The sequence below is a fragment of the Camelus bactrianus genome, chromosome 26, assembly GCF_048773025.1.
Source record: "Camelus bactrianus isolate YW-2024 breed Bactrian camel chromosome 26, ASM4877302v1, whole genome shotgun sequence".
In the NCBI taxonomy this organism is placed as follows: Eukaryota; Metazoa; Chordata; class Mammalia; order Artiodactyla; family Camelidae; genus Camelus; species Camelus bactrianus.
In genome coordinates, this window is record NC_133564.1 from 29,814,497 (window position 1) to 29,830,802 (window position 16,306).

The following is a 16,306-nucleotide window of genomic DNA, read 5'->3' on the forward strand; positions in this document are numbered from 1 at the left end:
TAGTTTGATACTTGTCTTTTAAAACTTTGTATCTTTTGCCATAAAGTATATACTTATTTGTGTATTCAAACTGTCAATTTTTTTTTTAAGAACTGGGAGGTTTCTTGTCATGTTAAAAAAAATAGTTTGGGTGGAGTAGGTAGAATGTCCCTCATCATAGCTAAAAATGAAGTTTTTAAGGTTATACAAGTAAGCAAAGTGGTGTATTTAAAACAGAAAACAACATAGCCTTTGTTAAAAAAATTACAGTATGTTTGAAATCCTATAGAAACATACTTAGGATTCTAACTGAAAAGCAGAACTCTATGTTCTCTTGAATAGTATCTCTTTTCTTAGCAAAATGATAAACATATGCCTCAAAATGTAGAATGCAGAGTTTTAAAAATATATCGCTATTTTTAGATAGACTGGGATTTCAAAATTGTAGAATAGATAAACAAGATTATACTGTATAGCACAGGGAAATATATACAAGATCTTATGGTAGCTCACAGAGAAAGCAATGTGACAATTAATATATATATGTTCATGTATAATTGAAAAATTCTGCTCTACACTGGAATTTGACACAACATTGTAAAATGATTATAAATCAATAAAAAGTTAAATAAATAAAGGATAATAATGAAAAAAATTGCTATTTTTGTTCAAAACTGGCTTCTTAAAAGGAGAGATTTGTTAAAATAATGGCAATCAAATCACACATTTCCTACTTCACTCCCTTAAGAACTAAGGGCTGCTAATGAAATAATCTCTCTTTAAATTCTAAAAAGGTTTCTCTTTTCACACTGTTTAGAACTTCTAGCTAGAACTAAAATGGACCAGATTTAGGGACAAACAGAGCTATTTTGGCCGGGATATTAACTCTTAATTTTATTGGAAAACAGAAATTAACACAAATCTAATTAGGATGCAAAAAAAACCTTACCTGCTATGCACGTGAAGCCTTTAATTCCAAAATCTATTAGTACCATAGTTCATTAGTATAAAATAACTGTCAGAACTTAAAAACAAAAGTCAACCAATAAAAAAAAAATCCAACAACCACTAACCTTCCCAACCTTCTAAACACCCAGACTCACAGTAGGTCTCTTTTCTTTCTTTTTCTAAGGCTTTCTGTTGTACTTCTAGCAGCGCTAGCTGGTCTACCTGTCTCCGAGCCACTCTGTGTACAGACTGTGAACCTATGTATGAGCAGTGATTGAATACTTCCTCTTTGTCCCTGGAAAAACTTGCCTGTAATTTCCTAATTTGACCCAAACAATCTGCTTGTAATGTAGTTTCTTGCCAGCTTTGCAGTCATTGCAATTCCAGCAGCCTTCTGGCATGTCTATGCTCAGGCACTCGGGGTGGAAGGAAGCGGGGCACGACTCACAGCAGAGCAGTCTTCCACCTTGAAACAAATAAACAGTCTTAATAACTGAGAAAAGAGGAAAGAGAAAGAAAAAGAGAAAGTTACCTCTTAAGTGCATGAAATTTGATTCAAACTGAGGGCAATTAACAAAGGGATTGAGTCATATTTTAGTGATGGATTAAAATAGAAAGCAATGAACATAGTTAGCTACTTCAGTCCTTTTCTAGGCTTCAGTAGCCAGAAACTCGAAGCTTCTGAGTATGAAAAGCATTACTCTTTACCCCTCTAAAATGTGGGCTACTGAGGTATCAGTTTAGCAGGCAGCTAAAACTCATAACATGAAAAAATAGATACATAAAATCCTCAGACTGAGTAGATTTGAGAACAGGTTTTCAGAGAAATATGCAGCAACTTTCTTTTCTCTCTAAGAGCTAAGAAAGAAAGCATGGCCATCTTTGTATTTTAATCCAGTGGCACTGTTAACTAAATCCCTTTATAGTAACATTAGCAAGCATGAAAATGGCCAACAGGTTGACCAGTACTTTTTTCTTCCCACATAAGAATACAGAAAAGCAGAAGTATTGTCTTTTGTTGAATTGGTGATTACATTATCATTACCTCTTCAGTGAAGATGAAGTTAAATAGGCTATACAGCAGTGGTTTGCAACTTTTTCATCACCAAGCATCCCCTTTCCTTTTCTCAAGGACCTATGTTTTCAAGTATTTTATTTGAAATATTTTTGAAACCAACTCCCCCCCAAAACCCATGCATTTTGAAAGTAACAATTAATTTCTCCTGTTTTAATTAACCAAAGAAATACATAAGAGCCAATCAGAGCTTCTGATCTCAATAACAAAGCTAGTATTATCGCATTAAATTGTTAGAATCATAGCCAAATATAAACTCATACAACTGTATTTTGCACAAATGTGTGACTGTTAGACTTTCTGAAATATTAAATATAGTTCATATTTTGTTTATGAAATTTTCTGACTTCATATTGAGAACCACTGCTTTATAGCATAAAACTAAGTAAATATCAGTGTAGAATGAAGTACCACACGCAAGGAGATCCCTCCAAGTTCCCTGGCAAAAATCCTCTCTTTTTAAATACATAAAATGATCTCTGGATCAAGACCAAAACAGGTGTGGCAAACATTATTTTTAAATGCAAAGAAATTAAAGAGATTTGCCGGGGTTGGGTGGGGAGATTAGGTATTTCAACAAGTGACAGAGAAGAATGTTAACTACTGAAGATGAAATACAATAAAGACATTTACTGAAAAAAAAATCATCTTTCCATTGGAAAACTAGGTCTATAACCCACGAATAGACTGAGATTTAAAGTCTCATAAGCAAAAGTTTAGGAGCACTCTGTCTTTACCAAATCACAGGCTCCAACCTTTTGAGAGTTTACTATCAATTTTCCAGAAAATCTTGTCATCCTGGAGACTTTCAAACTTCTAACTGATTAACATAAAAACAAAAAGAAAATCCATATACAATCAGTGATGAATTAAATTACTATATTTCCTCTGCTTAAAAGCTTTTTTACTTCAATCATTGGGATTTCTCCCTTTGTCTGCAGATCTCAATATGGATTAATTGTTCCAATTCTCCAACCTAGAGATTAACTGCCTAAGTGCTCTTAGCCTACGTAGGGAATGCTTCTGTAAGTTTAAAGTAAAATGAGATAATTCATTTTTCCATCAGAAGGAAAGAACCAGTAGGGAGAGCAGTCTTTACAAATAGCTTTAGAGGAAGTGATTATTACAGCTGATGTGGTAAAGTCAGGCTGGCCATTTTTTAACATTATGGAATAGTCCTGAACTTTTAAGTCTTATTTCAGAGGAAATACAGATCCTGAATCATCAGTGAAAATCATGATTTTTTTTGGACAAAAATACAAAAGGGAAATAGAAAAATAAAAATATGAACAATCCACCTTGGTGCTATGCAAGGAAACTGCTTTAGGATGCAAGAGAAGTAAGATACAGTTCAAGCTAAGCAAACAAGAGGGCTCAAAATAATTTCAATTCATGTCAGGGTCAATACCGAGTACTGAAAACAAAGTAAGCAACAATTGAATTAGTCTAATTTTATAAAGGCGCCAGCAGGAAAATAAGGCATTTCCTAAAATGCCTCGGGCAGGCTAATTTTATTGCATTATGGAGTTAGTCAGACCCACGTCCATCTTTGTTTGGAAATAGGTAAGTATCACCAGTAAGATGCCATACTGTGACTTCAACGGAAAACAGACAAACAAACCAAAAAGCCAGTACTCTCTCCAACCTCCATCTCCATGGGTTCTAATCCACTTGCTTAGTTATACTTTCTTTTTCAGTCATGGGTTGCCACTTCAGATGTCTAACAGCAGGCAACACAAAGAGAGGTGGGGGGAAGCCCATGGAAATAGACCTAGTAGACTAGGTCTGAATTAAATTTTCTTTAAAGGTTCCAAACCTGGCCCCAGATCATATACAGAAAAAGGCCTGCACCTTCCAGGTTATTTATTTTACCCTCTGGGATAATAACTCCCTAAATAATACATTATTGTTAAACCACTTTCCCCCCTTTATTACATATAGGCTATGTAAAACAAAACACAAGATAAGATTTTCTTCTATGGACTAAATTAACTGGGAGAATATAAATGTACATTTAGCTCTTGGTTCTCTGTGGATAAATTATCTATAAGCAGTTCTTCAGTTCAGCTGGGCTGCCTTCCAATTTCCAGTATTTGGGGTGTTCTCCCCAGCTGCCCACCAATGTCTCCTAAGAGAAGGGCAACTAGTTTTCACAGCATCTTAACAAAAACACTTAAGAAACAAAATGATAGAATGTATTCCAAAATCAAAATCAGTATCTTGGTTCCCCTCTATATAATAACCTCTCTTGTTATTTAGTTGAAAGTTAGTAACAAATTACATGGCGTCTAAATCTATTCTAACACGAATGGTAGATCTACACCAGGCAAAAGAGAAAAGAACACAAAAAATATTCTTCTGTGTTGAGCAAAATCCTACTCTTGATTTTAATAATCTATAGATATATGGAATGTGTGAAAATTTATTCAAGGAGAAGAGTTAGTAAAAACTTATAATAATGGAATTATTTTAAGCCCTTTTTAATAATTTTGCAGCCATATGAAGACACAGTCACAACCACCAAGGTAGAATTTACCAAAAGCAAAAGATGGTGTTTGACAGGCATACATTTCCCCCCTTCCTTTAAAGAGAAAAAAATAGGAAATTCAAAAAATAAAAGTAAGAGATAAACTATTTTGATTATTACCTTTCTCACATTTCTTTTTGGAAGCTGACGAAGAAGGAATCATAGGTAATTTCATCAACTCTGCACGATTTGATTCATTCAGTAGGTAGTGGGACTTATAGGCATAGGAACTGAACATGGGGTCTGAATGGTCCTGAACTATCAGCCCTATACGAGACAAACAGAAAGATGTGAGCGGCAATGAAAGTACCCATGATTCCATGCGGAGAAATAAACCACCCCTACTATGCAGCTGTGCTTGAAGCTGGGGGGAAACGAGAATCTGAAGAGAAAGATCTGACAGAAAAGGCTTCCTGTAGTTATTAAAGGGGCTTTCCAACGCCTTACCCTGTACAGAAACCTACACACCCGAAGAAAACTCCAAATTAACTTGAGGATGTCAACTGCGTTTGAGTCATTCTGAAAACCCCCTCTGGAAAACAAAGCTACGTTCCTTAGTGTTCAGGAGTCCTACAACGACGATCCAAAGGACAGAATGACACTCGACGTCACTGCTGGGAGTAGAAACCATCGACACAACACAGCAGAGACTCTGTCCGCCTTCCGTGTACCAGGCAGCACTGAGCCTCTCCTCTGCTCTGCTCGGATCTTCAGATACAAAGTCTAGCTTTTCTCGGGGCAGATAACGAAGCTTTTCTCTATCAATACAATACACGATTTTAAAGAAGCCGTTAAGTTGCTCAACTTTACTGAGGTAATGCGAACCACTTAAAATTTTGTCCTGCCATGGTAATAACCAACTCAAGTGCTTACCAACTCAAGGGTCTATAAAAACAGTCCTGTCAAACTACCAATACAGCTGTCCTATTCGGAGGAAAACAGGATCTGCTCTCAACCACCCTGACTCCCCTCCTCCTCCCCCTAGTTAAGTTCATCATGTAGCTGCAGCCACTTCTAAACCCAGGGACCTGTGACACCAGGGAAACTTTCCTATTTGGTTACTGGCCAGCTTATAATGATCTAGGACTTTATAATACAAATCATGACAGAGGTTCATAGAGATCATTTTTGAGAAGAGGGGAGAGTTTTGTTTTTAAAGGAGTGACCATTTACGTTTTCCTGTGAATGTTATCTTCATCTGGTGCTACCCTACACTGAGAAAGATTCAGAAAACATCTCTGACACAGAAGACAGAATGGAACTTGAAATTACTAACTGGTAATAATACATAAGAATTTTCAAATAAAGGTTATATAATGTTGAATGGATTTCATACACTTAATAGAGGAGAGTGGTGTGGCTCTGAAATAAGAACAACTTAGAATGCTAAGTAATTTTTATTCTATACCAGCCTCCAGATGCAGGGAAATGCCAGAGCACGTACACCCGGGGAGGCACGGCTGCCCAGCCTGCGGTGCTGTGCGGCAGGGAGCAGAGGAACCACCTTCTAAACCCGAACACTTCTTACAATTTTTCTAGACATTTCAGCCCTTGAGAACTAGCCTAATGATTTTAAGCAATCAATAAACAAGAACTAAGAGAAAAATCCTCTGTGCGGAGGGAGAAACTCCGTATGAGGCAAGAAACAAAACCCAAATGGGCTTAGTCTCCAATATCAAAGCATAAACAATTAAAATACCCCTTTTTTATGCGTGGATTTATTACAACTGGATCTCTGTGGAAAAGGAGACCTCTATAAATACTGATAAAAGAACACATTTTATTTACTTCTGAAGAACTTTAAAGCCTTTTCAAACGCCAACATCTGACCTACTTAGGGTGAGTTTCTGTAAAGTGCTGGAAAGGAAATGGAAGTGTCTGTTTATTGCACAAAGTCGCCCAATTAAAATATTTGGGAATTAAGTAACTTTGCCTAAAGAGGCATTTAAATACAGCAAATCCTTCAGAAAAATTGCCAAATTGACAAGATGCAAACACGATCCTGTTGTTAAAATATGGGTTTTCCCCTCACTTCCATTATCTCAAGCTTTTAATCAAGGCATATAAGTTAAGCTTAACAAATGGCTAGAGAAATGGCCAGGACCTGGGTTCTTTGACAATGGTCATTTTCTACCTGTCTTAGGCCAAAAATACCCGTTTTAAAGGTCACCCAATTACTGAATGAAACAGAGCAAAAGAAAATACTGGGTGATATACATACTGATGGTACTCGACTCAGAATGTACTCCAAAGTAAGCCAACGTGACAGTTTTAAACTTGGTATTTAAAATGTTGGCTCAGTTACACACACACACACCCCCCCACACCCACACACCTCACTCTAGTAAAAGTGAGTAAAAGTAAGTGCCCAGAATGTTAGAATAAAACATTTACAAAGAAAAAGAGACCTTTTGTTATCACTGACACGCATCTGTTTAAAAGGCTCTAAAGCTAGTCATTCAATTGATAATTCAGTATTGCCATCCTATCATTACTTTCTTAGGGACGGGGAGATGGAAAAGACACACACTGACTTTTTATTTCTTTGGCTAATACAACATGGCATCAAACACTTCAGACCTTCTCCTCCCTGTGCCATCCAGGTGTCAGAGCAGGACCCGGCTGTCCTCGGTGCTTACACAACACTTCCCTCTAATGGCAGGCCACCGCGTGTGCCTGCAAATCTCTGGCAGACTCCAAGTAGACAACGTGGACCCAGACGGCTGCTACAAGAGGACCACCATTTATTTAATCTTTTTACTGTCCACCTCTGCTGGCTATTTTTTTTTTTTAAATGAGAGTTCTAAAGGCAAAACAACTCAAGGTCTATAATCCTACCTAAATTCTATTAAAAATACTTTAAAGTACTTTTACCAAATTAAAAGAATGGTCTCCTAAAGCCAAAAACAAAACAAAACAAAACAAAAGCCAATCTTCATCTTCAGTATGGTCTAAATACAATCTAACAGGCTTGAGACGCCATTTCAAGTATTTCACACTAAGGGGAGTCTGGAAAACTTAGCAGCCACGTGAAGAAAACAAACTGCATTGAGGGATATTAGTTGGTTTCTAAAATGCTTACTAAACACTAAAAACTGCTTTATTACAATACAGCTGAGGCACTCTGTAAAGTTGGATACTCTGTATCATATTCAACTAAAGAAGTTCTACTTTATATTTATCATGAACTCACTGTTCACAGACCCCCTCAGGGATATAATATTTTTTTAATTGATCACTCTCTCAGCAGACTTAAATATCAACAGCTGGCAAGTAAGAAAGCCTGCACTGCTGGCTCTTAACACACCACATATGTTGCCTTGGCTTTGTCCCATCAGGCTTTCGTCAGTGCCAGACCAAAACGTGATAAAACATCAACAATTACAAAAGAAATGTGCTCATCTTGCCTTCCAAGTGAAATCTCAAATTAGTTGGAAATTCTGGAGTAAAGAATATGATATGGGAGAGTCTACTTCCAACAGAAGAACTGTTTGCATAAGAAAAGAGAGTTGACGCCCAAACGATGCGGAGGTTAGGGGCACCGACCCCCAGGCAGTTGAAATCCACTATAAATTTACAGTCCTCCCACCAACCCCCGTATCTGTAGATTCAACCAAGCTTGGGTTGTGCAGTACTGTAGCACGTACTGAGAAAAATCCTCACATAAGAGGACTCATGTGGTTCAAACCCATTTCGTTCAAGGGTCAACTGTAGATTAATCTTTCGATGCTTCAAATAGGAACACTAAGAACTCATTTATAATTCTGAGTTGTTAAAAAAAAAAACGCAGATTTTAGCTTAATTTAGGGAAGAATTACTATTCTGAAAGTTTGAATGTCTAATGGTATAAAAGAAACTGGTTTCCTTCTGGAAGTGTTACTCTCAGGGATATTACCGAAACTCAGTGTTAATGGGGAAATATGCCAATGGGCTCAGAAAGACATAAAGAAAAAGGACTGATGCTCACCTCTTGCACAAACGAAACAAAAGCCTACATTTACTGCAGAGGAAGAGTTACTGCTCCGTTTGGAATGATTACTGCAGATGAGAACACAGGAAGACACAAAGATGCTGCCGGCAGCGATGCAAGTATCTCCAGAGTGATAGGCCATGGGGCACCTCAAACATCTCATCATGCGACCTGTTGAAAGACCACCAGAAAGGAATCTACATGACAAGGCATCAGCAGACACAAAATGAGACTTCTGGAGCTGGGCTCTTTTGGGATCCAATGTGATGCTGGTTATAGCAGAATAAAAATGTCTTTCTTCACTTGCTCGGCCTTTCTTACGCTGTGCGGCCCCTAAATGCAGTGTTCGTCTAGAGATCAGAAGAAAATCCGTCTGCTCCTGGGCTGAGGAGGTGGTGGTCTCCAATATGGCACCTGTTTAAGGAGTTTTCAAGGATAATTTTGAACACATGGAATTTTCTTCTCATGGTCTGAATTAGAACCTAGTCTCCGCTCATCATATCATCCGTTGTGGCTGAGCTGTATTAGTTACAGAGGGAGAATGCCTGATGTTCTTTAGATAATGTGCTTATGATTGGCTACTAAACTTAAAAAAAAAAGCTCCATCCCCTCCCTTAGCTCTGTTTTACCTTTACTTGCTTTGTGGATATCTTTCTCCATGGAGCAGGCAGAGCAGCAGTGCTGGGGACAGCGGAATCCTTTTGATTCAAAGATGGCAGTGGGGAATTTGCGGACACAGGCTTCATGGTAAAATTTCCCACAAGCACCAACGGAGCAGCGCTTCACATCTGTACCAGACACTTTACATGAAAAACATGGGTGCTGTCCTGGAGTATTGGTGAGGAACACAGATTATATAAAGCCTGATTAATGCGTATTCCTTTTAAATAGAAGCAGCTACTGACATCAAAGAGCTACCCCCAAAAGGGATTCTACTACTATGTGTAAGATTTTAATATACAAAAAAAGGGAGAGAAAATAGTTAAACCGTGACTTAATAAAATTTGCTAGAATAATTGATTTGCTATAATAATTGATAATCAATTTGGAGATAAAGCACTAAAAACAATTTAGACTTCCACTTCTCACTTTATACTAAAATTAATTCCATAGAAAACCCAAAACAGAATCTTTCAACACCTGGGAGCTGAGAGTGGCAGGGTCTTCTCAACACAGAATAAAAAAATTAGCAAAGAAAACACAGATCCCATTAGATAATCACAATTTCCTTTTGTAAAACATACATAAAATAAAAACTCACAATCTTAATAAAAATATAGAAAGTTACAGCTAGACATCTTATGCAAACTGTAGAAAGTCAAGGACAAGAAGATATTAAGATTACCCACAGAACAGACAACAATTACCTTCAAAGAAGCAGGACTGAGAGCTGACTGAAAGAGAAAGATGGAAGCCAGAAAACAAGGGGATGCTACCTCAAAGGACTGAAAGAGAACTGTCACCAAGCCAGAAGTCTACATCCAGTGAACGCACACTCTTCAAGAAGGAAGTGAAATCAATACACATTAGGGAGGACTAACAAAATCAAAAGCTGGTTCCTTGAAATAGGTTAATAAAACTGATATCCCTGGCAACAGTGACTAATAAAAAAGGGGAGAAAAAGCAGCAAAACTAACAGTACCAGAAGTGAAAAATGGTACATCACTACAAATCCTACAAGTGTTAAAAAAATAATAAAAAGATATCGCTATATTTTTGCCAATAAATCTGAAATTTTAGATGAATGAACAGATTCCTAGAAAAACAGAACTTACCAACACTGGCACAAAAATAAATAGAAAATATGAATAGTTCTATAAACTATTAAAGAAATTGAAACTATAATTAGAAACCTTCCAACAAAGAAACCTTTTTAAGCCTAGATGACTCCACTGGTCAACCTGCCAAGCATTTAAAGGAAGAAATAATGCCAATTAGAATAGAACAGAAAAAAAAAGAACGAACAAGTAAAGGACAAACAGATGTAGAAAAATAAATGCAACAAAATGACAAAGGATTATGTTTTGTTAAAAAACAAAACAAACAAATGAATGTAACAAAACAGACCCACAAGTATAGAGAACAAACTAATGGTTACCAGTGGGGATGGGGTGGGGAAGGGGCAAGATAGGGGCAGAGGATTAAGAGGTACAAACGATTAGGTGTAAAACAGATAAGATACAAGGACATACTTTACAACAGAGGGAATATAGCTAATATTTTATAATAACTTTAAAATGAGTACAATCTATAAAAATTTTGAATTATGTTGTACATCTGAAACTAACATAATATTGTAAATCAACTATACTTTAATCGATCAATACAAAATAAAGCAGAATCATGGGGAAAAATTCACATATGGAGAAAACAGGCAACATACATAAGCAAAAATAACAAGACTTATAAAGAACTACGAATCAATACAGAAACGGTCTGATATGAAAGTGGGCAAAGGGGATAACTGGCAATCTACAGAAAGCAGGAAAACAGCCGATAAACACATGGCAAATGCTCAACTTCACTGGTAATCAGATAACTGCTAATTAAAACAAGTAACATCTCAAAAAATACATCAAGTGGAACAAAACTTAAAGAGTTAGATAATACCAACTGTTGATCAGGGTGTGGGGAAACAGGCACTGCTACATACTGCTGGTTGGACTCTAAGTTAGAAGGAGCTACCTTATGAAGGCCACAGGGCCGCATCCATTAAACTAAGAGGAGACATTCTCTTTCTGCAGCCTAGAAATTCTGCTTCCTGCTGTCTTCCTTAGGGAAGAATTGTCCGTGTAAAAGGATGTTGACTGAAGCACTGTAACTGCAAACAACTGAAAGCTGTAATTATCTGCCTTTTAAATAAGATTAGCATTTTCATTTTGTGTCTGTGTTACATATGGAAATTATAAGTGACTATTTACTGGCCATTTGGGTGTCATCTTTTGGGAAGTGTTCAAGTCTTTTGCCAATTTTTCTTATAATGCTATAAAAATTCTAAAGGAAAAAAATACAAGGAATATTTTTTTGTTTTGATTGTTTTACAAAAGGTTAGATTTGGTTTTGGAAGTACCTAACCTTTACAAATTGGCTGGCTAAATTATAAAAATCTTTTAAAATTAGCACTTTTAACTCTGGTGCTCAATTTTTTGGGGCTGCTTTGTTATAGAAATAAAACAAATTAGTGGGTTTTTTTTAATTGTTCTTCTGTTGCATATATGTAATTTCAAATTATATTTTAACACATAGGTAGATATGAAAACAATAGCATTGTTTTTAAAATAACTTTCAGAAATCTAAAATATTAGAAGTAAATTATTTTGAAGGTTAAGAGGTTTGACCTCACCTAATGTATGCACTGCTCTACGTAAAAATAAAATAGGCTTTCACTTGCATAATGATCAAAGTAAGTTTTATAGAACTGAAAACTGCTGTTAAGTAGCAATACAGTAGCATTAACAGAGAGCTGAGCTATACCCCCCCCCGGAAGACTAACGTTCAGAGCTCTAGCATGTGAACGCTTCTACCACCGTCCCTCCTCACTAGGACGTCCTTTTATTGCCTGATACACATTTTATTCAAAAGGGAGAGTGAAAATGCCTTCTCCCCAGAAATCACATGTCCTAAACAATAGAAAGTGATAGTATAAGTATCCTCTAATACTTTTTACATGAAAAGTATTTATCTTTTGATAAACAAACAAAAAAACTTCCTAAATGACCTTAAACAATGGTTTGAAGAATCTGAGTTTTCACTCCTAACATGTTGGCAGTGTACCAAGTTGATACCAAACTGATTTTCATGTGATAATAAATAAATCAAAAGCAATTTAAAAAACAATTACTTCTGTGGTTTTGATTTGCATTTCCCTGATTACTAATGAACATCTTTACACGTCTTATTGGCCATTTGTGTATTTTCTTTGGAGAACTGTCTATATATAAGTCCTTTGCTCAATTTTGAATTGGGTTATTTGGGGTTTTTTTTTTTTTTTTTTTTTGGTATTTTCTTCTCAGAGTTTTATAGTTTTAGCTCTTGTGTTTTGGTCTTTGATCCATTTTGAATTAATTTTTATATATGGTGTTTTGTATATGGTAAGGATTCTTTTGCATGTGGATCCAATTTTCCCAGCACTATTTATTGAAAAGACTATCCTTTTCTCATTGAACAGTATTTGCACCCTTGTTAAAAAATCATTTGACTGTATCTGTGAGTTTATTTCTGGGCTCCCTATTCTATTCTATTGGTTTATATGTTTATATGGTCTTTACATCAGTACCACACTGTTTTAATTACTGTAGCTTTGTAGTAAATTTTTAAATTAGAAGGGAACTTTGTTTACTTAATTGTTTTTAAAGCAAATTTCCCTATTAAATTTCCTAATAAATGTGTACCAAATTAGATTATCTTTAACCTTTGTTGGCAGAGTTCTAGACTTAGGATAGAAGCCCTAAGAGCATTTTAATATTGAGATACATGGTCCTTCCTACCAGCAATTTAAGCCACAGGCTGCAAATCTGAGTGCTTAATGAGGCCAGGTAGGCTACATCAATGACTGAGTGACAGGGCTTTAGAAAAAGGGAACAGTAGGGGACATGGGGGGACAGGAGTACATGCCACTCCATGTTTGCACATTCAAAACTTATTCTGAAGACCAAATAAAACAATGTGCACATCATTTGACTTTGAGACTAACAGTTGACAAATTGTTCAAAAGTTTTTCTGCAGGGTCTAAATGTCATAAGTGATATTTTACATAGGGAAAAAGATAAATTATATGTTTAAAGCAGCTTCTATAAGCTTGATTTTTGCCAGGGTACATAGGTGTGTGTGTGTGTGTGTGTGTGTGTGTGTGTGTGTGTGTGTGTGTGTGTGTGTGAAAGAGGGGATATATGATATATGATCTCCATCCTACTAGTCAAGGTGGTAGAAGGCAGTGGTAAAGAGTGAGGACTCTGGGGTCAGGCTCTGCCTCCTGGGCCTAAACCAGTTTCATCATCTGCTCTTTGTGACTCTGAGCAAAGCTGGAATACAAACTCTCTAATTCTCAGTTTCACACTCTGTAAAATGGAAATAATAGTATCTGTCTCAATATTATGAGGACCAAATGAGGTGAGAAGATAAAATGCTTAGTACTAAACATACCTGGCATTTAGTAAGTGTTCAGTAAAAATAATAATAATAATAATAATGGAATTCAGAATGTACAAATGATTTTTTGGAGGCATACAAATAAAAGAGTCTAAAATAAATAGGAGAATCCAAATCAAGGGGGGAAGGAAGTAGGAGAATAATGAGCTGTCAAAGGTAAGGTCAGAGCATCATAAATACCTGATACCCAACCGGCTCACAGTTCCTCACAGCAAAACCAAAACACAAAAACACACACGGTTCCTAGGAGCACTACCACGCCACCTCCAGTTGACTTTTCCCTTGATTTACTGTTACAGGTTAAACAGTTCTATTTCCTGCTTTCTATGACTTTTAACTAGAATCATGGTGACACAGAGAAGAAATATAAACTTGCCTATTTCTTTCTCTGTAAATTATTTTGATAGGTGGCAATCTTTATATGGGGGGATAAGATATAAATGGTGACTCCAAAACCCCCATGTTTTAAAAACAATTTTCAGTAGCTCCACCTTTCCATTAAAAATATGATCACCATGCTTATAGTCTGTGATGGACACGTATTCCAGTCTATTAAAGTCAAAGGGTTTTAAACCAGTTTATTAACCACAAAAATTTCAAACCCATCTGAAAAATAATTCACTCTACATACTTTGTAAGCTCTTTAAATGAAACACAAATGTATCTCCATGATTTGATAGATTTTACGGTAAAGGCACTGGCAGGAAGAAATCTGACAGCAATATTGCTGACTACTCTTCTGATCTTAGAAAGCCTCATCACATGGTCTCAACTCGTTGAAACAGCTCTGGGAGAGGAGAGAAGAGCTGCGTCAAGGTGGTAAGAGACGGAGACGTCCTGGGAGATGAGGGCATTCATTGCATGAGCCTCCCTCCCCGCGGAAGCTCACCAGTTTTACATTCGATGCAGACGAACTTTCCATCAGGGAGTGATGTCAACCCCAGGCACTCCAGGTGAAAATGTTTGCAGCACTCTCCCTCACAAGGAACCAGAGAGTCACCAGAGCTTTCACAGATCTGTAACAGAGCAAAAAACAGTGGTTCTCAAACTTGAGCAGGCACAGGACCACTGGAGGGCCTGTTAAGACACTTTTCACAGGGTCCATGGTTTCTGATGCAGGAGATCGGGGTGGAGCCCAAGAGTCTGCATTTCTAATAAGACAATGCTGATGTTGCTGGTCCCTGGATAACCGGATAACTATTTCTAGGTGCAATATGTATAAAATTTAAAAGCCATATTTGATCTTTTATTACTCTTTCTTTGGAATCTGCATACTTTAACTTCTTCACAGGGCAAAGTGGTATTTTTCAAAAAAGAGTCAATATACATTAAAAAAGGTAACACCAACTTCAATTTAAGAAAGTGTTTTTGAAATCAGCCATCTTCCATTCCCTTCCAATTAATAACAGCATCACAATGAAGACTGGCACTCGCATGTAGATAATAAGAATTTCAACTCAGGGAAGAAAAGAGACAGAAATGGCTTTTAGATCTGTGACTTTAAAGGAATCTGATGATTTAGAAAGACACTGCCCTCTCCAACACGAGGCAGAATAGTCTAGCAATTCTTTTGAGCAGCAGGACAGGTCCCGTGCCTACCTGACACACAGCGTCCTTCTTACTCATCCCAGTGCCTCTTCTGGACAAACTTGAATCCACGGACTGCACATCAGAAGCATCTGCATCTGCGGTAGCGGAAGGGCTATCAGCTTGCTTTCCAAAGCCTACCTACGTGGAAAAAAAACAACACCTTTTTAAGAAAAACAAAAAATTTCATCAAAACTAGGTGCTAGGAAAATCCCAGTGCAAGACTAGCTCAAATAAACCACTGTACATTCTCTTGTTTTCTTTCTTTCTAAGACCCCTGGGTACCAGATGTCTGGTGTTTTGAGAGAAACTGTTAAAATTAAAACACTATGCTTCTGTTAGGTAAGAGATCAGCAAAATTAAAAGAGCCATAAGTCACAAAATAACCAAAATGATTTCTTTACTATGAGTTTGTTTGTTTGTTTTTTAATTCCTTGCTCTCCCCAAATAAGTCAGGCAAAGCATTGCTTGGTTATTGGTTTTGCAAAGCTGGACAGCACTGCGCCCAGACCCTGGGCCATGCTTACCTGCAGGTCGCTCAGTCCCCTGGAGTCGGAGTCGGACGTGTCTCTGTACGCTGAGCTAGCCATTTCTACGTCCGTTGAGGCGCGGCTCCTTTTCTTTAGGGGTTTACAGGAATCTGAAATCTCGCTGGCACCTTAACACAACACACCGAAATTAATCCTAAAATAGTGCTTAAAGTTTGTTGTTTTCAATTTTGTGTGTATGTGTGGGAGAATATTTTCTTTCCCCAAACTCATCTGTAGTGTGGAAAAAAAAAAAAGCACGGCTCTCTTTGCAACAACTGAAGTCACAAGTCAAAACTTCGTAAGCTTCTGACCTTCCTGAAGATGAGTAATGATTTAATTTACAAACCGCTCTGTTAAAACATTGAATTCAGTGCTCCTGCGCTAAAGCTATTTTCAGGCCATAGAGCCCAAGTTCCAACCTAAAAACCAATTCTATCAAAACTGCAGGACAGCTGATACGATTTGGAGCGATCCAGAGAACCATTCAATTTGGAGGGGGAAGACATAAAACCCAACACACTGTGTAGCTTACAAATATGGTC

The 16,306-nt window shown here is 37.1% G+C and overlaps 1 protein-coding gene across 3 annotated transcripts in view; it reads right to left on the reverse strand.

Annotated features, from left to right (window-relative positions):
• The window catches only part of NSD3 (nuclear receptor binding SET domain protein 3), a 92,108-nt gene that overhangs the window by 16,684 nt on the left and 59,118 nt on the right, over positions 1-16,306 (reverse strand). For 2 of the 3 annotated variants that reach the window (XM_010946244.3, XM_045509926.2), the window contains exons 10-16: positions 15,762-15,892; positions 15,247-15,375; positions 14,537-14,663; positions 9,129-9,326; positions 8,497-8,670; positions 4,650-4,796; positions 1,237-1,393 (exon numbers count right to left, since the gene is read on the reverse strand). In XM_010946244.3, the coding sequence (XP_010944546.1) occupies positions 1,237-1,393; positions 4,650-4,796; positions 8,497-8,670; positions 9,129-9,326; positions 14,537-14,663; positions 15,247-15,375; positions 15,762-15,892 (1,063 nt within the window). The remainder of the gene's footprint in view (positions 1-1,236; positions 1,394-4,649; positions 4,797-8,496; positions 8,671-9,128; positions 9,327-14,536; positions 14,664-15,246; positions 15,376-15,761; positions 15,893-16,306) is intronic. The other variant, XM_045509932.2, reaches the window with a different exon arrangement.